This window comes from Oryzias latipes, chromosome 15 (assembly GCF_053564925.1).
Source record: "Oryzias latipes strain Hd-rR chromosome 15, Olatipes_Hd-rR_3.1".
Classification (NCBI taxonomy): Eukaryota; Metazoa; Chordata; class Actinopteri; order Beloniformes; family Adrianichthyidae; genus Oryzias; species Oryzias latipes.
This window is the reverse complement of record NC_136251.1, coordinates 20,540,300-20,559,692: the sequence shown is the minus strand read 5'-3', so window position 1 is coordinate 20,559,692 and position 19,393 is coordinate 20,540,300. Positions and strand designations below refer to the sequence as shown.

The 19,393-nt window shown below is 40.7% G+C and overlaps 1 protein-coding gene across 50 annotated transcripts in view; it reads left to right on the top strand.

Moving 5' to 3' along the window:
- The window catches only part of LOC101165834 (ankyrin-3), a 113,401-nt gene extending 94,356 nt beyond the window's left edge, over positions 1 to 19,045 (top strand). For 27 of the 50 annotated variants that reach the window (XM_078931907.1, XM_078931921.1, XM_078931920.1 and 24 more), the window contains 11 exons: positions 65 to 5,860; positions 8,150 to 8,224; positions 8,608 to 8,739; positions 8,874 to 9,017; positions 11,229 to 12,642; positions 12,725 to 12,887; positions 13,090 to 13,167; positions 13,519 to 13,602; positions 13,703 to 13,816; positions 15,165 to 15,256; positions 17,103 to 19,045. In XM_078931907.1, coding sequence (XP_078788033.1) covers positions 65 to 5,860; positions 8,150 to 8,224; positions 8,608 to 8,739; positions 8,874 to 9,017; positions 11,229 to 12,642; positions 12,725 to 12,887; positions 13,090 to 13,167; positions 13,519 to 13,602; positions 13,703 to 13,816; positions 15,165 to 15,233 — 8,069 coding nt within the window. In that variant the 3' untranslated portion in view covers positions 15,234 to 15,256; positions 17,103 to 19,045. The remainder of the gene's footprint in view (positions 1 to 64; positions 5,861 to 8,149; positions 8,225 to 8,607; positions 8,740 to 8,873; positions 9,018 to 11,228; positions 12,643 to 12,724; positions 12,888 to 13,089; positions 13,168 to 13,518; positions 13,603 to 13,702; positions 13,817 to 15,164; positions 15,257 to 17,102) is intronic. The other 23 variants (XM_078931938.1, XM_078931937.1, XM_078931936.1 and 20 more) reach the window with 18 other exon arrangements.
- The last annotated feature ends 348 nt before the right edge of the window (positions 19,046 to 19,393 follow it).

Genomic DNA, 19,393 nt, shown 5'->3' with positions numbered 1-19,393 from the left:
TTCATTTTTTTATGTTAATTTTATGTTTAATTCCTTATTGTTTTGATTTGAATTATTGTTGAAGAAACTACTGATCGAAGCTCGCCGAGAACACAGCCTTCTAGCTACCCTCACAAACCTGTCTTTTCAACGAGATCTTATCAGGCGTGGTCGCCTGTTCCTGTCGCCATCCCTGGCCAAACCAAGTCTGGATTTGGCTCCCTCTCCAGTTCGTCATCCAACACGCCCTCTGCCTCTCCACTGAAGTCTGTCTGGTCCATCAACTCTGTCTCCCCCATCAAGAGCAACATCCCTGGATCACCTGCCTCTTCTGTAAAGTCAGTTAGTGACACCGCCTCCCCCATCCGATCATATAGAACCATCTCTTCTCCTATTAAAACTGTAGTCCAACAATCCCAGTACCCTGTTCAGATCACCCCCAGTCCCCTGGCCTCTCCAGGGAGAAGTGCCCCAGACCCTGGATCCATGAAAGGATTATCAGCATTGTCAGCTAGAATCTCCCCCATAACTACTTCTGGAGGAGGAAGCACTGTTCTTGACAGAATATCCATTGGCCTGACCCCGCCAACCTCTCCAAAATCATCCCTCAACATGTTCAGTTCTCCACTGCCCTACAAGACTGTACTGGGAAGCTCTAGTGGCACACCATCTTCCTCCTCACCCATCAAAACTGTTCCTGGTCTCTCCTCTGTTCGCTCATTTGCCTCAGATGCCACTGGTTCTGCAAGAAATCTTTTCTCTTCTTTTTCATCACCCCTCAAATCCAGTACCCCCCCAAGTGCTGCAGGGCTGATTAATGGAACTTTGTCACCAACACAGTACCGATCTTTATCCCCAACACCACTTCTCACAAGTAGTCTACAGGAGAGAATACAAGCAACCACTAATGCAGCAACTTCAAGCGTCAACGCAGCTTTTGATGAGGTTGAAAAAACATTAAATTCTTGTTCTGCAGGCTATGGCACCCTGAAGTCCTTGTCCTCCTCTGCTTCATCCTCATATCAGTCAATTAGGTCATCAGCTTCTGGTTCCCTTTATGCCCCTTTGAGATCCACGCCCAATGCCACCACTGCTGTAACATCCAGCACAACGACTGTTCCTGTTTATTCCGTTACAAGTGTGTTGCCAGAGTCACAGTTTAAAAAGTTGCCAGAGGTGTCCTCAGCAGCCGCTGCTCTTCTTTCCCCAAGGAAGTCTGTGCCATCTGAGGTGAATGCGCGGAATGAGTCGTCTTTTGCAAGAACTCTTTCTCCCATCAAAGCTCCTCATTTACCTCCTGGTATTAAATCTAAAACTACATCCCCACTCTCATCTAGCCAAGAGATTCTGAAGGATGTTGCTGAAATGAAAGAGGATTTGATAAGAATGTCTGCCATTTTGCAGACAGACCCAAATTCTTCTTCATCCAGTAAAGGATTTCGGTCTGATTCTCCCAAAGAGGGTAAGCTAGAGGATGAGGAACCATACCGGATTGTGGAGAAAGTCAAGCAGGATTTGGTAAAAGTGAGTGAAATCCTCACCAAAGATGTTGGGAAGGATGGTAGAGTTTCCCCAGCAAGAGGGTCATTAGATGACATTCACTTCTCAAAAATACAAGTTGAACAGCCACCAAGCAATTGGAGCTATCCACCAAGATATGAGACAGTAGTTCACCAAACAGGAACAAAATCTTCTCCAGATTTCAGTCTTTCCAAAGTAGTTGACTACCTGGTCAATGATGTAGGAAGCAGCACTTTCTCTAAAGTCCCAGAAGGAAAGCATAAAACTGATGAGGACAGAAGAGAAGGAGAGGGAAAAGAGAAGCATAAAAGAGTCTTAAAACCAACTATAGCAGTTCAAGAACATAAGCTTAAAATGCCTCCAACAAACATGCGTTCTTCACCTTCAGACAGGGAAATCAGCAAAGTAGCAGATGCACTTTTTGGGTCAGACACTGTTCTGGAGTCCCCTGATGATATTTCACATGAACAAGATAAAAGCCCCCTATCAGACAGTGGGTTTGAGACGAGGAGTGAGAGGACACCTTCTGCCCCACAAAGCGCAGAAGGTATGGGTCCTAAGGCCCTTTTTCAAGATATGCCTGCGCCTCCAGTGATCACTGAAACTAGGACAGAGGTTGTCCATGTCATCAGGAGCTATGAGCCAGAGGATAAAACTCAGCCCACCATGGAGGATACACATTCTGTCAAGTATATTGATTCTGGTTCTAAAAGTCAAACTCAGTTTACATCTACTGGAGATCCAAATAAATGCAGTTCAGTAAAGGTCAGCCCAGATGAAGATCCAAAAGGGATGAGAGTAAAAGAGGAAACTCACATCACTACCACCACCAGGATGGTATACCACAAACCACCTGGCAAAGAAGCAGCATCAGAGAGATGTGAAGAAACAATGTCTGTTCATGACATAATGAAGGCTTTTCAGTCAGGCAAAGACCCTTCCAGGGAGCTAGCTGGGCTGTTTGAGCACAGGTCCAGCAACGAGGAAATTTCACAAAGAGTCCTTGAGGATGTCAACTCCAAACCAAAAGTTGAACGGATAATTGAGGTTCATATTGAAAAGGGCAATAAAACAGAGCCAACAGAGGTTATTATCAGAGAAACTAAAAACCACACAGAAAAAGAAATGTTCTTCTACCCAGGCAGTCGGCAAGATGAGGAAGAGCCTGAAGAATTACCCTCAGTTTTTATTGACTCATCCAGAGTAAACACACCCATGTCACAGGAGGACGACAGTCGCCCTAGTTCAGCACAACTCATAGCAGATGATTCCTACAAAACATTAAAGCTTCTTAGCCAGCAGTCTGTAGAGTTCAATGAGGATGAATTATCAGAACTTAGGGGGGAATCTTACAATTTTGCAGAGAAAATGCTACTTTCTGAGAAGCTTGACCGTTCGTATTCTGACACAGAAGAGTATCTGAGAGATCGGTCTCGCTTTCATTCACCAGACAGAAGTACTTATAGTGAAGGTAGGTCATCTGCACCAAGAACAGAGTATGTTTTTAGGTCATCAAGAAATGCCTATGACCAGTCTGGGCACTTGGCAAATGTTGATGATAACTTTGACAAATTGACACTTCTGCAGTATTCATCTGAGCCTGGTAGTCCAAAGCATTCTGTTTGGATGCGTGTGTCAGATGACACTCAAAATAATGAAGTTGGGCAAATAATGTATGAGGACAGAGTTGACAGAACTGTTAAAGAGGCAGAAGAGAAACTGAGTGAAGTATCACAGTTTTTTAGAGATAAAACAGAACAACTCAATGACGAACTGTCATCTCCAGAGAAAAAATCTCGCAGGCCAGACTTCAGAGAATCGCGATCAGGGCCTAGTTCAACACAAAGTAGTCCCGAGAGGTCACCATATAGAAGTGGGTGCATTGGGGAAGAATGGAATAGAGAAAGACTCAGAGACAAGTTCGCCTCAAGTGACAGAAAATGTGCCAGTTTACCTAGTAGCCCAGAAAGGAGAGCATTGCTGCAGTTTTCAGATACAGATTCTCGAAAACAAAGAGATGATACATCACAAAGAAGTGTTGGTGATAGTCTTAAATCTTCTCAAATGACATCTTCCAAAGTCAGTGCAGTGCGACTGAAGTTTGAGCAAGAGGCTCAAAGACAACAGAGAAGTCCTCAGAGTGGACAAAATTCCAACCTTCCAGTGAGGAAACTCCAGGAAACTAAACTACCTGTGTATCAGATATTTGGTGGAAGTAGTGTTTCAAAAACTCCAGACACTCCAGTGACTCAGAGAAAATGTATTGGCAATGACTCAAATGCATTTTCTCCCAAACATGCAACTAGTGAAAAAGAGAAAGCTCAGGAAGAAAGCTCCTTGTTCAAAACTAGGGATGGCCAAAGGTATGGACATTATAACCCTCAATCTCCCAAATCATCACATAATTCGGCAAATGATTTCAACAAAAATGATTCACAAAGACAAGAAGCAGCTAAGAAAGTAATCTATACAGAATATGTGGTCAGAGATAGTCCAAATTGCAACAGTAGTCTAAAAAAAAACTCGGAATCACAAATTCCTGTAAAAAAGTCATCTAATTACCCAGAAAAACAGAAATTCTCTCCATATTTAACGTTAGATGAATCTCATGAAAAATCTGGGTCTCGGACAGCCATTTCAGCTAGAAATCAGTCTAAAGGTAGCTCTGAATCCAATAAATCTACTCAAGGTTTATCAAGTGGAAAATCTACGCCAGACAGTAGTCAGTCCAATGTGTTGTGTAATGGTGTTGATGATGACCAGATAGAGTATTTGGGTCAAGTGACACCTGTGGTCATAACTGAAGGTTTTAAAGATATTAAACCATTGCCTGTGTATGTCAGCATCCAAGTAGGAAAGCAGTATGAAAAGGAGGAAGCCTCGGGGCAGCTGGGAACATACAAAAAGATAGTGAGCCATGAGAGTAGGACAGTCCATGAGAGTAGGGGTGCATTTTACACTGTCAAACAAAAGCAGTCTCCATCTCCTCAAGGAAGTCCAGAAGATGACACTCTGGAACAAGTGACTTTCATGGACAGCTCTGGTCGAAGCCCTGTTACTCCTGAGACTCCCAGCTTGGAGGAAATGAGTCTAGCCTCCAGAGCCCCAGACTCTGCGATAGGCTTCATGACTGGCATGCCCAGCCCTATCCCAGAGGAGTCTGAAGAAGAAGAGGGGAAGACCTTCATCTACAAGGAACCCTCTAAAGAAAAATCTAAACCACCTTCTCCGGAGATTCGCAGTAAAAATCAAGATGGAGAGAGAAGGAAGTTGGGAGAAAAAAGAGTTGCTTATATAGAGTTTCCACCACCTCCCCCCTTAGAGGCGGAGCAGTCTGGCCCTAAGAAAAAAGGTTCACAGGCTTCCTCTGAAGCAGAGACAGAAATGATGGAGGTAAATCTCCAAGAGGAGCATGATAGGCACCTCTTATCTGAACCAGTCATTAGGGTGCAGCCACCATCTCCTATCCCCCCAGGAGCAGATAACAGCGACTCTAGTGATGACGAATCCGTCTTTCATCCCATTCCTGTCAAGAAATACACATTTAAAATAAAAGAAGAAGGAGGAGAAAAACGCTCAAAACAAAAAAAATCTGAGAAAAATGGAAATAATGACTCTGGAGTTAACGGTGTTTTAAAGGGAGATGATGCTGACTTTGAACAAAACGGCAACGATCAGTCAATCACTGACTGTTCCTTAGCAACTACAGCAGAATTCTCCCATGACACAGATGCAACTGAAATAGACTCTTTAGATGGTTATGACCTTCAAGATGAGGATGATGGACTGAGTGAAGACCCAAAAACTTCAAGTCTGTCCAATGATGGAAAAATGACTGACCGCTCATTTAGTCAGTCTAAGCTAGAAGTGATAGAGGAGGAAAAATGTGAAGATGGTGGGGACAATGGAAATGCTAAAAGCAGCAAATCTTCCAAGAATAGTGATGGGGCTGAAAAAGATTATACACTTGAAGGAAGACATCCAGATAGACACGGCTTTGGAGAGAACTGTTTTGGCTACCAGCTTGAAGAGGAACTTAATTCAACCTTTAAAACGGTTGCCACCAAAGGATTGGACTTTGATCCCTGGTCCACAAAGGGGGTTGACAATGAAGGGGTTTTTGATCCAAAAGCAAAAGAGGAAGACCCAAAGCCCTTCAGTTTATCGGTGGAGGATAAATCGCAGGCAACAACACCCGATACAACCCCTGCTCGAACACCAACCGATGAGAGCACACCAACTAGTGAGCCTAACCCCTTCCCTTTCCACGAAGGAAAGATGTTTGAGATGACCCGCAGTGGTGCTATTGACATGAGCAAGCGGGACTTTGTTGAAGAGAGGCTTCAGTTTTTCCAGATTGGTGAGCATTCCTCTGACCCTAAAACAGGGGAAAAGGGGCGAGGGGGCAAAATCCTGGGGGGACTTTCCTCTCAATCAAAAACAGGGGAGAGATACACAGTAGATGGGAAGATTCAGGTTGTAGATACTGACTTAGACAGCAGCACTATACCAACAGCATCAGCAGAAGCTACAGCAAAATGCAGTCCCACACAACCTGGTAGTGACTATGCTGGTACTGATGTTCCTGCCTGTGAAGCCATAGCAGAGACTGCTTCTTCTTGCACAATCACAGCCTCTAAGGTTGATTCCAAATTACGCACTCCTATTAAGATGGGCATAGCTGCCTCTATAACACTGAAAAAAGACTCAGGGGATGTCACCGATTGCAAAGCTGAGATTTCAGGGGGTCAGGTGGTGCCAGAATACATAAGCACAGAGGCTCAGTGTACAGAGAAAAAGTCCAGTAATCATGCTGAGCCACAGCAAGACAAAAAAGAGTACCCCTTAGAAAACTTTAACAACAACAATAATCTTGAGTCCTCCAGTGTTCAGGCCAACTACATTCAGTGTGGTAGTGTGGTGTTCAATTTACAGTCCTCATCAGAGCCCATCCTTCAGAAAGCTAGTCGGATAGAAACAACATGCTATAGGGACTTAGAGGAGAAAGTAGAAGTTCACCACAGCAGACCAGTACAGGAACAGAAAAATGAAACCGTCAAAGAAAGTGAGGTGAAGCAACCCAAGTCACGACTTCCAGTTAAAGCACCAGGGTGGTCATTTCACACTCAGGGGACAGCTATTGGCAAACAGAAACCCAAACAAGCAATAACAGCTCAAATCAGAAAAAGAGGAGAGCCAGCCATTGCCAAAGTAGCACCCAGATCTAGAATCCCAATTAAGGACATAAAAAAGAATAGTCCTGCTGCTACAACTTGTTCACCACTTCCAGTTCAGGGTACCTCACAGCTAATGAAGAAATTGGAAAAGGAGACAAGAGCTATACAGCTACCCACACGACTTCCATTTAAGAGCAGCAATCAAGTTACTAGTGTCACAATCGAGGGTGCATGTAGACAAGACAGAAAAGAGAACCCTAGTGAGATTTGTAAGCGCACCATTGAATACTTTAAAGACATTAGTGGGGAGACGCTAAAGTTGGTGGACCGCCTGTCAGACGAGGAGAAAAAGACGCAGACAGAGCAGTCGGAGGAAGACAGCACCTCCCGGAGCACCTCTCTGTCGGACGCCTCCCAGCCTTCCCAGCCCTCCCAGCCCTCCCAGCCCTCCCGCTCATCTAGGTCTGGTAGAGGTTCGAGGGCTGAGGCCGGGGCCGCGTCCGTAAGGGCAAAGGTGGCGACGACGGACAGGGCCTCCGGCAGTGAGAGGAACAGGAGGAGTAGGCGGACTGGTGGGAAGGAGGGCAGTCAGGGACTCTCAGGGTCTCGAACGCCTCCCATCGCGGAGATCAAGCCTAGTTTGTAAAACTTTCACACTATGTTTAAAATATATTTCTATATTTGAGCTCACTTTTAGTTGCATGACTTTTGTCGTGATTGTCTGCTGAATTGACTGGAATGCCTGTGGCGTGTTTCCATTTTGTCTTCAGAACAGTAGCTGTCATTTGTTTTATTTTATTTTGTTTTTACCATTGATGTAATGTGTACTGTACCGTCTGTAGTAATGATGTGTCACTGGCACCACCAGGGCCCTGTTTGACAACTCCCCTGTCCAGAAGCCTGTTCAACATGGTTCCTGACTTATTGTGCCAATTATTTCTACAAATTTTACATAAAACGGTCCTAGAAACTTTCCAAACACCTAAATGTGTCCCTGCATGTTGACATTATAGATTCTGTCATAGACTTTTACCCCTAAATATATATAAATATTGAGTCTGTTGTTAATTTTTGTAACATTTTTGTAGTTCTCATGCAGTCACTGCCTGCCTAGAAAATACATACCACAGTCTTGACACACCACTTACTCTGTTGGAACATTCATGTTGACCATAATTGCTTCTCATGTAAAGAAATGTCCTTTTCTTGCCATCTTTATCATGCTATTACTAAATTATTGTTGTTCTTAACATGCAAGAGCATCTTAAAAACAAAGTATTTTTTATCAACTGATTAAGATGCTGAATTACACTTGCAATCATTTTCTGCATTTTAAGAGAAAAAAAAAGCATATAAATAAAGTGGCCAGAAATGGAAAATGTATTTGTTTCTTTTTATCTTCTTTAAAATAAAATACAAGGGATGGAAAAAGGAAACAGTGTTAATTCCATTATTCTCTTCTCTCTGCCTAGGCCCCCAAAGTCCTTGTGAGCGGACAGATTTGCGTATGGCTATTGTTGCAGATCACCTTGGACTCAGCTGGACAGGTGACATTCACAGCACATTGCTGTTTTAATTTTCTCATTCATTTGGTTTCCCAACCTGTGAGTCGTTAGTTCTGATTTGTTAGTTCTCTCTGACACTGATAATAAATGTGGTTGTCCTAGTCACATGATCCCAGGCTAAGGATGGATAGTGAAGTAAATACATTTATTGAAAAAATGAAATCTTGAATGATAAGTACGTAATTTCAGTGGCAGTTGGATAAATTAAAGTAAAAAAAGTGGATGACATAAAAAAAGGAAGTATTTAAAAATGCCAGGTTTTGTAATGATTTTTAACTAATGCTATGCAATGCAAAATAAGTCAAACAACTATCAAGTGGGAAAAAGGTTTCATCAATTTGTAAAAGCTACTTTTTATTTCATAGAACTTGCTCGAGAGATGAACTTTACTGTGGATGAGATCAACCACATAAGACTTGAGAATCCTAACTCTCTAACAGCACAGAGCTTCATGTTACTCAAGAAATGGGTCAGTCGGGAAGGGAAAAATGCCACAAGTAAGTCTATTAATAAATCTAAAGATTCTAATTTCCAGTTTGGTCTCTCTTTGTCTTTTTTTTTGAGTAAATATTCAACACAGCAAAATTATTTATTTCCTGATTTGAATACTTTCTTTGCTTTCTTTTTGCAGCGGATGCCTTAACCGTAGTGCTGACCAAAGTCAATCGGATGGATATTGTTAGTTTACTGGAGGGCCCAATATTTGACTATGGTAACATTTCAGGCACGAGATGTTTTGCCGATGATAACCCTGTTTTCCGGGATCAGGCTGATGGTAAAGTTTAGCTTCTCTAGCTGACCTCTTACCTCTCCCTGCTACCATTTTTGTTGATGTTGTAGTGCTTGCATGACTTAAAGCAGACTTAATGTGAGATGTGAGTTTTGAACAACTGGATCTGATTTTTTTTATAAAATCATTTCTAATCTTTTACCACTAAATAATTATATATATATATATATATATATATATATATATAGATATATATATATATAGATATATATATATATATATATATATATATATATATATAGATATATATATATATATATAGATAATTATTTTATATATATAATTATTTTATTTAATTGGGGTTTTTGAACTTAACACTATTTAATTTGTATGCACAAAGTAGTTTCAAATTAGCAATTCTGCTGCTAAAAGTTCTCTTTACATGCATTCTGCAAGCTGTGAACTGCTTTAAATGTTTTTCAGTCACATCTGACATGAGTAGAAAATGTGCATCCTTATAGAATCTGCTTTTTCTCTGTGGATTTAGTTAAGCTTTCCTAGTTCTCCTCCAGTTCCTCTGAGCCTTCCTTGGATAGATGAGAGAGTCTCTTCCCCTGTGAAAACAGACTGCCTCCACCTCTTCCTCGTCCTGCACATCACCCATCAAACAGCATTATCCCCTGCTGATAACAGCACATGACAGCTCTTAACTAATCAAGAGTCATCCACATGTGCTTTTGTCTCAATCATTCACATTGTTTTGTTTTTCATGCATGTTTCTTATCTTGCTCAATGTATTTTCATTCTTCATTTCCCTTCTTTTCTTTTATCTGATCTGCCTTTACCCTCTGTTTATAGTTTGTGTAATAATCCCTTTAACTCCCAGTAGCAATATGGCTCCCTTCATTAGTCGGTCACCCAGTAGTATATTTGCAACACCAACACCAACTCCCCCCCCCTACTCCCCTCACACCTACTTCCACCAATGGCTGTACCTCATCCTCCCGCCGCTCTCCCAGTTATGAGTCTTCCCTTTCCTTTAAAGACTTGGCCCCTTTAGCTCAGTTTGATGTTCCACAGTCTCACCTCCGTTCGTCTGCTTCCCCATCCTTCAACCTTCACTGTCTCTCTCCTGACCCTCGTCAATTCCCAGCTTTCCCCTTCAGTGCTCGAGGGTCATCTCCAATACCCCTTATCACCTCCCCTCTCCCCTCCTCAGCTAATCATTGTTCACCCTCACCCTTTTCACCAACTTTTTTTCCAACTTCTCCTACATCTGTACCAGCCTCTCCTCCTTTCACCATGGCCACCCCAACCTTTCCTCATGCGGAACCAGTCACACTTTCACCAACCATGTCCGGGTCATTCTCTGGCTTTTCCTGTCATACTACTACTCCCACCAAAGCAACCACCGTTTCAACTAGCCATACTAAAAATTATCCTACCATTCCCTTTTCACAGATCCCATGCTCAGCCTCTACAAGTAAAGACTCTTTAGTGGCTCAGCTCGCGCCTTCCTCCTCCTCCTCACGGCCTGTCTCCCCTCTCTCCATCATACTTCCTCTTTCCCCTTCAGGATCTCGCTGTTCTAGCCCCAGTCCTCTTTCCCCCCCTCTCCGCTCGCTGTCTCCCTGTCCTGTTTGTCGCGTTCCAGCAGTCAGCCCGCCCCCCTCTCGAGCCCACACCGATCCCTCTAAAGTGGAGCTGTTCATTTAGCATGCTGCCTGCTTCACTTAGACCCTCCTCCCCTTTGACTATTATTCCTCACATCTCTCATCTGCATCATGTGGGCATAAAATACCACACCCTGGCAAATATATTTTACAGAGCTCGTCATATACAGTGCTAATACTTCAAAAACCGTATATGCTCACCTGTCTCACACAGCTTCTCAACAATTTCTGGAAACAGTAGAAACATGTAAATATAAGTTTATAATCATTACTGTGAATTTTAGCATATATTTTGAAAATGTAAAATAAATTAAACATTGTGTATAAATAGGTTAGTTTAATGCATTTTACATACTACATGCAGTAATTTATTACGCCATAGCCAGGATTTTTGCACTTGTTCAGGATATACAGATCTTACCTGGTTGTGGCTTGAATACATGCACTGCCCTTCCACCTCTGTGTCATTTCCATGTCATGTGCTGTTTGTTATAGGGTTTGTGGGTTTTTCGGTGTGTTTTATTCTTTTGTGGCATGCTTCGTTGTGTGTATGTCTGTACATTTGTCATCCTGTCACCTGCAGATTATCAGAACATTCTAGCGGAGCTGCAGTCCCCAGCAGCGCTGCTTTCCAGCCCCTCCTTCCTGGAGTCTGAACTCCCCATCACCCCCAACCCTTCCCTTTCCCAACATCACCATTGCTCAAAACCAGACTCTCCTTTCCATGAGGACAAGCTGAATCAGCCCCCACCCTGGTGTCCAGACCTAGAGCCTGAAAGCAAAGAGCCAGAAAGTCCCCCTAAAAGCCCCCCCAGACCCTGTGAGCTCGCCATTTCTGTCCTTGCCTTTGAACTCCCTGATCCTCTTCCTTCTAAGGTCAGAAAACCCCACATCGCTCTGAACGACCAGCTGCTTATGAGCGAAGAGGAGGACAAAACCTATCGAGAACTGGAACCCAATTACAAGCCATGTTCGCCTTCTTTTCCAGCAAGATGTGAATTAGATGTTGACATGGCCTACTCCACATCTTCCCCTTCACTGTCGTCAGTGTCATCCATAACGCCATCACCGCCAGACAGAGCAGTGAGATTTGGATGTGGGCAGATGGATGCTCTCCATGGACTCGAAGAAAAAGTGGGTCTTAAAGGAAGTCAATTTAGATTACGTGAAGAAATTGAGAAAGTTGGTGAAATGGTTGCAGCAGAGTTGACAGAAAGGCATAGATTAGTGGAGAAGTGGGTAGAGCAGGACTTGATTAAAAATGTGGAAAGAAAGTGTGAGATCATAACAAAAGATAGGTCTAAGATGGTTGAGGAAGGTGTCATTTTGGTTGAACAGAAGATTGGATGTGCAGAGCCAGAGATGGATGTTGTCCGTGAGCAGGGAGTTGATAAAAATATCAGTAAGACCACTGCAACTGAGGAAGAGGAAGTTCAAGATTTTAGCAGCTCATCAAAAAAAAGACATAGTCTGATAGTTACTGGGCATGAAGTGGAGAAAAGCGAAGTTACGACCATCTTAGAAGGTCAATCACCTGGGGTTGAAAAAGCTGACGAAGACTGTAGAGAAAGCTTTCAAAAGTGGGATGGAACAGATGGAAAAATGAAGGAAAAAGTCGCTCATGTTGCACCAAAAGGAGATTTGAAAGTCAAGGACCAGGCTGTTGCTGACCTCTCTCCTCAGGCCTGGGTTGAAGCATTGCAGCACCTTCGACACAATGAGTTAGGATCCAGTGAGGAAGAAGAGGAGAACAAATGCAAAGAATTGACAGATGAAACATTTGGATCTATGCTTGGGGGAGCACAAAACCAAGAAGGCTCAGAGGGGAAGGACGAGGACAAGGAGGCGACTGAATTCAGGGATCAAGGCGGTCATGAACAGGAAGAAAAGAACGTGTCTTCACTTTCAGGTTGGCACAGTGATTCATCCAGCGTCAATGTGGAACCACCAACACCGGGCCGCAGCGTCAGCTCAGACCTGCTTAACAGACGAGAAAGGTAGGAATGAAACCCCTACAAAATACAGAGCACTAACTTTATTAAACATATGAAATGCAACTAAATTAATGTTTCCTTACAGCCAAGAGAACTCTAGTGACTCCATCACTTCCTCATCGAGGGGGGAGTCTGGGAGGTCCCAACAAAATGGAGATAACTCAAAGCTCTCCCGTCAGGACGCCTCATCTGAATCATCAAATGCCAAGAAAGAAGATGGAGCACCGGTCTCTGAGAAAAAAGCCCAGGTAATGTGATATCCAATTAATCTCTAAAGGGAATTTTAACAATAGCTACGGTTATTGGTTTTATGAATTCTACTTTGCTCGATTTTGTAATTTCCTTTCTCTAACTGAGCCAGTGCTGGAGTTACAGGCCATCCAAGCAACCTAAATGTCTTTAAAAAAGTTTGCCTTTTACATAATGACTGTATGATACTTGCCTTCACAGCTGGTTAGTGTAGATTCTGGCTCAGAGGAAGAGCAGACCGTAACAACTAGAGTCTTCCGACGCCGACTCATTTTGAAGGTACCCTGAAATCCTGGAGCAGGGGCCGTTTAGGTCTTGGTTTGGTTTGGTTTCCGTAGTTCTCCTGAGTCTGTTGTGTGCTCTTATAGTTCTGCTTAAATGCTTTTTTCTCTTTTTAAGCTTGTGTGGACACATGCCCAAACAAGTGTTTACATGTGCTACTGACCCTATTGCAGTTCTTGTTTAAAGACTAACCTGGTCTCCTCATGAGATGGGCATTCTTCTCTTTTGAGGTTTCTTCCTTCCTTAGGTGTTGGTGAAGGGTGTGTTTCCTTCTTTTTGTTTTTGTTTCCTGCCATGCTTCAAGGCAATCAATGGTGATGCCTTGTGTTAACCATTAAACACTTGCAGGGAGAAGAAGCAAAAGATGTTCCAGGCGAGTCGATCACAGAGGAACACTACATGGACCAAGATGGCAACCTCGTCAGTAGAAAAGTAATGTATTAATTTATCCTCCTGAGAAGCGTCCTATTAAGCTAGGTATTTCTTGAGCACACCTTCACCCATTTTGTCATCATTCTTTCAACATGGGCAGGTGATCAGGACGGTCATTCGCCGGGTGTCAACTCCCACACCAGAAAGCCAGGGAAGTAGCAGGTGGAACAGTGCAGCTTCGCTCAGTTCCATTCAGCAAGAATATGGTTCAGAGGTTGGCATGAAGATTTGTTTTAACTGTGTTCCTCCTCCAAAGTCTGCTTTGAACAAAATGTTAAAATGGTAAATGGCGTATACTTGTATAGCGCTTTTCTACCTTCCTTGAAGGCAAAGGAACAGAAGATCATGATACAACATCACTCGTCATGAATCTGGAATTTGGGGAAGCTTTTAGCTACACTACCATTTCAATTTAAAGCTGCAATGCTTTTAAGTCTCACTCCAATCATCTTTTCATCTATTTTAAAAGCATTCCCAGTGGTCTTTTAATTATGATTATGTTGTTTTAGCCTAAATCAAGGGCATGGTTTCTGCAGAGCAGCAATAGTTCATCAGAAATTTGACTTGTGGATGGGACTTTTGGCGCAGGGTAAGCCTGCCCTGAGTTCCTGTCAACCCTTTGTTTACACCAGGGTCAGCAACGTTTATGACATGAAGTCCCAATTTGAAATCTTCTCCTTAACAACTGTCACCAACTATAATGTGACCTCTAATACAAAGAAATACAAAAATATTCCCAATAAATCTAAAATTTGATTTAATTTAGATAGCTTTTGTTCTAAAGTATTTTGGCATTAACTCAAAAAATTAATTTCATAACCATACTGCACAAGGAAAATAGGTTAAAGTTGAAATAGAATTTGCAACTATGTGTGTTTGAAACCCAAAGTACTACATTTGTGGTATGTCATACTAACAGCAGTAGGTTTGGTCTTAATAAAACTACCAAACACAAGAGAAAAGTAAATTAATTTAATTTAAATATTTTTTTCAACTACAGGGTCTCAGAGTTAGTTACTCCTTGTTACATTTTGTATCCAGCTTTAAATTACAAAATAAAAATAGTTGGATTTAGTTTTTTTGTAGCCCATCAAAATTAAAGTAAAATCTTTCTAAACTAAACAACAAAAAAACTTTCAGGGGCATATTGCATGTTGTGTTTGAGGTTCGTGTGGCATCTGCATCCTAATCGAACACTGGCAGTAACGGATTCAAGAGGGTGTGGTTTCATTTCCTTTTCTTAAAATTAACCAATCGTAAAAACAACTATTATTGTGTGCTGTGAAAATGCTGTCTTGCTCTTTTGTTTATATCTAATCTTTTTTTTCTTTTTAGGATGTTTGATGGTGTGGCTACTAAATGTCTTTCTGTCATAAATCTTTGACAGATGCTTCAGTTGACTAACTGTACTATGAAAAGTGCTATGATGAATTAACTTTTGCTTTTCACTTTTTTCTGTTATTTCAGGCCTCTGACAAGTTTCACCTTATTTTATGAATGTGTTCTTTCAAACCATTGTTGAGCTATGTTTTTGTGTCTGTGTCTTTTTTTTTTTTTTTTAGCATGGAGGAGAATCAAGGAAAAGCAGGCGAAAAGATGACAGAAGATCAGGAGATAAAAAGCATCATTGATAAGGAGGGTTAACGTCTATCAGGTAAACAGCCTCACTTGTCCAGTTTCTTCAGCTTTTCATTTCAGTGAGTCTCTCCTCTTGTTACACGATTTGAACTCCTTTTGAAATTCTTTATATACATAAAATGCACATTTTTATTACTAATTGCTCAATTAAAAACAGAAGACGTTCTGTAGTTTAGTCACTTTTTATCTTTTTACCTAGAAAAAACATAAAGTAAACTAAACAAAGCAGGTAAGAAATTTTACTTTTGGGTCCTTGGTAAAATACAAATCAAACCATGACTTTACATAACTGGACAGAGATAGCATAACTTGAATTTAAATGGGTTTTTTTTGTTTCTTCTGTTGGGGCTGGCTAATAACACTGAGGGACATACAGACTGACTCCAGGTCCCCCTTCAGGGTTTTAGAAATCCTTAAAGTGTTAAATCTGCAATTAATTTATTTTAAATGTATTCCATTTATTGTGATAGGTGTATAACATCGTAGTATAAATGTGTTCACCACATTTTGTGAATATGTGTTTGAGAAATGGCCAAGCCGCAAATAAAGTAACATCAGCATATCAAGTTTCATTTGTTTTTTACCACAATTTGCATTTTAACCCAAAATTACTTTTGCAAGGAAATATTGAGAAAGGTTGCCTTTTCAGACATCTGTGGGGTTTTTTCTTGGTTTTGGTTCAAATTGCATGTTGGATGAATTATGTGTGGAATGATGCAGGATTCTTTCTTGAAGACAAACTATCACATTATTTATACTGGGCTTTGCTGTCTTGTCACAGATGACGGACAGCAAAACTCCAGGATAAACTAAAAATTATTATGTGTTTATCATGACCAAATTATGCCATGATCACTTTTAAAAGAAATAAATATTCAGTCAGTTTTTAGTACTTTATTCTTGTTATTTGTTCGGTTTAGATCGCTTATTTCACAAAAAGCGGATTATTTGATGCAGCCAATCAGAATCGAGTATCCACCTGGACCATGGTATAAAACCGGGATAATGGCCTTTGAATTGTTCATTATCAGAAATTAACGCACTTTGCATAAGCAACTGTGCGACGCAAATACACACTTTGTCAGCCATTATCCCTTATCTGTGGAAAAAGAAATGCTATGTTTTTCTGTGCATCTGTCAGTCAGTTGACACGGTACAAAAAAATCAGGAACAGGACTTTTTTCCGTTTTCAATCTGCAGGAACAAGAGTTAAGAAGTGAATCTCTTCAACCTTTTTGATGCAAGCTGGTGTTTATATGGCAGAATATTTTGAAAATTGTCTTTCTTGAACCGTCTGCGCTGATTCCAGAAACTAGCTTTCCTATTTATTTGCTATTGAGATTATCGCTCATTTGTTTATTGTTCTTTCAATCTAGGACAATGTTCAATGTAGAAATTGAATCAAAAAAGTTTAAAAAAAACTTGCACAATATTAAAAAATTAGATTAGTATCTCCTCAATCAATCCTTATGAAAGAAAACAAAACAAAGAGACCTGGGCTGTGAGGCAGGATACAAACCTCAGCACAAAATTCCACACTGAGACCATTCATCCCATTTATTTATTTTTTTTGGTCCACTAGTTCCCTAACTCACAATAGTACTCGATCTCCAAAAAGAGTGTCTATCCCCCGCCCCGGTCACACTGGTAATCCCTGCTTACCATCATCTTTGCTATCAATCTTTCCATCTGTAGAGATCCGATTGTGTTTTTTTTTTTTATATAAACTTACACCGCTGAGAAACCTGGTTGGGTTTCTATGGTAACCAAGGTCACCATAACAACCCAGTGCCCCCTAGGTTCTAGAGTTACTTTACATTATGTAATGATCAAGATGATGTTTCTCTTTGTGTGTGTTACAGGTTTACAGAAACCAAGTTAGATGCTTCCTGGGAACAAATGCTCAAAGGGCTGAAGAGTTTCAGTGTCGACTCGAGGCAAAGGTCCAGTCTGCAGCTTTCTACTTCAAACTCAAAGAGAGGGTCAGACTTTTTGGCTTCAGCATAAAAACCTCACCTCCCAGTCAAGCTGGGAGGTGAGCTTCTCCCTCTCCGACAGTGCTGGACCAGTAAAACAAGCGAAACTGCTCCCTGTTTTGTCCATAACAGCACGGACCATCAGGCCACTGGTGGTGTAAGAACCTTTAGAGGAGCAGTGCGTGTTGCAACAAAGACTCCATACAGTTTTAACTGTGACCAAAGATGGCACAAGAGCTCAGTCCACAAAAAGAGTGAGGTCAAGGCGGTAATGACAAAAAAAATGACACTTTTGAAACAACTTCAACACTCGCCTTATATTTTTTTCTTGAGCCCATTATTGTCAGGATGTAAATTGTTTTGGTATATTTTTCCTTCTATTTTAAAACTTAAACTAACACAAAAGCTTTTTTTCTGTATAAAGAAAATGAGTGGGAATAACTTTTGAAAAAAAAGGGGGTAAATTACCAGTAAACTGTTCCACTTTCACAGATTTGACTATAACTTCACAGGTTCTTATATAATGAAATATTTGAGCTGGTATAATGTTTGTACTTGATGAAGCTGGTTTGATTTTAAACAAGGACATTTCCTAAAAAACGAAAAATAAAATAAAAATTCCTAGAGTGGGAATTGATCTACCGGTAATTCTGCAAAAAAAAAAAAAGCAGCCTTTCAGAGTTCTCAAATTTTTTTATGCATGCTGTTCACATTATTTTAAGTACAGTTTTGGGGGAAACACTATATTCAAAGAACAAATTAAACCCTTTATCTTTGTACACATTTAGCCCACATGTTTTTCATCAGTTTTATAATTTGAATTAAAACCAGGATATTAGAGCATTTCTCATTCTGTGGGTGAGGGGGAAAAAGGTGTGAAAAGCTTCTTTAAGGTTGTGGTGTCTCGTCTTCTGTGTAAAACTGGAGGGCAGCTTCTTCTACAAGGGAGAGGCGATCTGAATGTAAATGCTATTCAGCTGGTTCGCTGTAAAATTATAAATGTACTGTGTGTATTGGCTGTAAGATGTAGGAGTCTCTGTTCCCCATTAGACTATCTGTTATCATTTTAGCAGTGTGTCATTTGTTTTTTTTTTCCAACGGCTGCAGTGGTGATAAAGGAAAACTGGGGCATTTCACTTTGAATTTTTGGTGAAGTATTTCCTTGATTTAAAAGCTATTCACATTAAGGACACAAGGCTATTATTTGATTGTAGCTCTAAATAGCATAATGTATGACAAAACACTGGATGGTCAAAAACGATAATTTAAGCATCGAATAAATTGTGATTTACTCTGAAACTGTGTGATCTCTTTAGACTTGAGAGTGTATATGCAGTGTCTAATAGAACTGTTTTCACTAGTTCACTGGAAAAAAAAAAGTTACTTTACTCTAGGGATTATCTTTGTATTAATTTTCATTAGATGCCATGTAGTTCATGTGTGGTGTTCTACTGATTTGATGCCTCAGTATATGCTGATGCTAATGCTGTGGGCATGGAAACTTAATCACTTTTTTAAGGGGGTGTTAAGGAAGCCACATAGGGTGCTAAACTACACCCTCTTACACAACTACATCAATCAGGGGTTAGATTATCCTTTAATATGGTTGAACGATCAATGAAACTGTCAACTTTGTTTGATATGTGTTTTCACCTGAGCAGACTTTTTGATGTACAATTCTTACTAACAGAGTGAAGCCATTGAAATGTAACTATTCTAGCACTTTGGTTATTCAATTTTAGAGACTATAGCAGCAAAGATGCCATCACCAATGTTTGGGACGTCTTTCAAAAAAAACAAAAACTTAATAAAAATGCATTGATTTTGCAGTATGTGTGTTTTTGATTTTTTTTTTTCTTTGTGTCAAAGAACCATTAATGGTAAAAATGACAGGAACTTTAAACAACAGTTCATTTCTGAGTAAAAATTTCAATTTTTTTTGTCAAAACATAACTTTCAGCCATGAGCAGAGAACCAGTTTAACGGTATAGTATTCCATAGTTCATTGAAACTCTTACCTTCTGTTTTGGTGCAATACACAACCTTATTAGGAGGGTATTTCTGGTTAAAACTAAAGCACAAGCCTTCTGAATGAGCTGCAATATTATTTAACAGTCATCCAGCCTGCATGAGATGACAGCATAACCTTTAAGACATGAATTAGGTTATAAATTGAA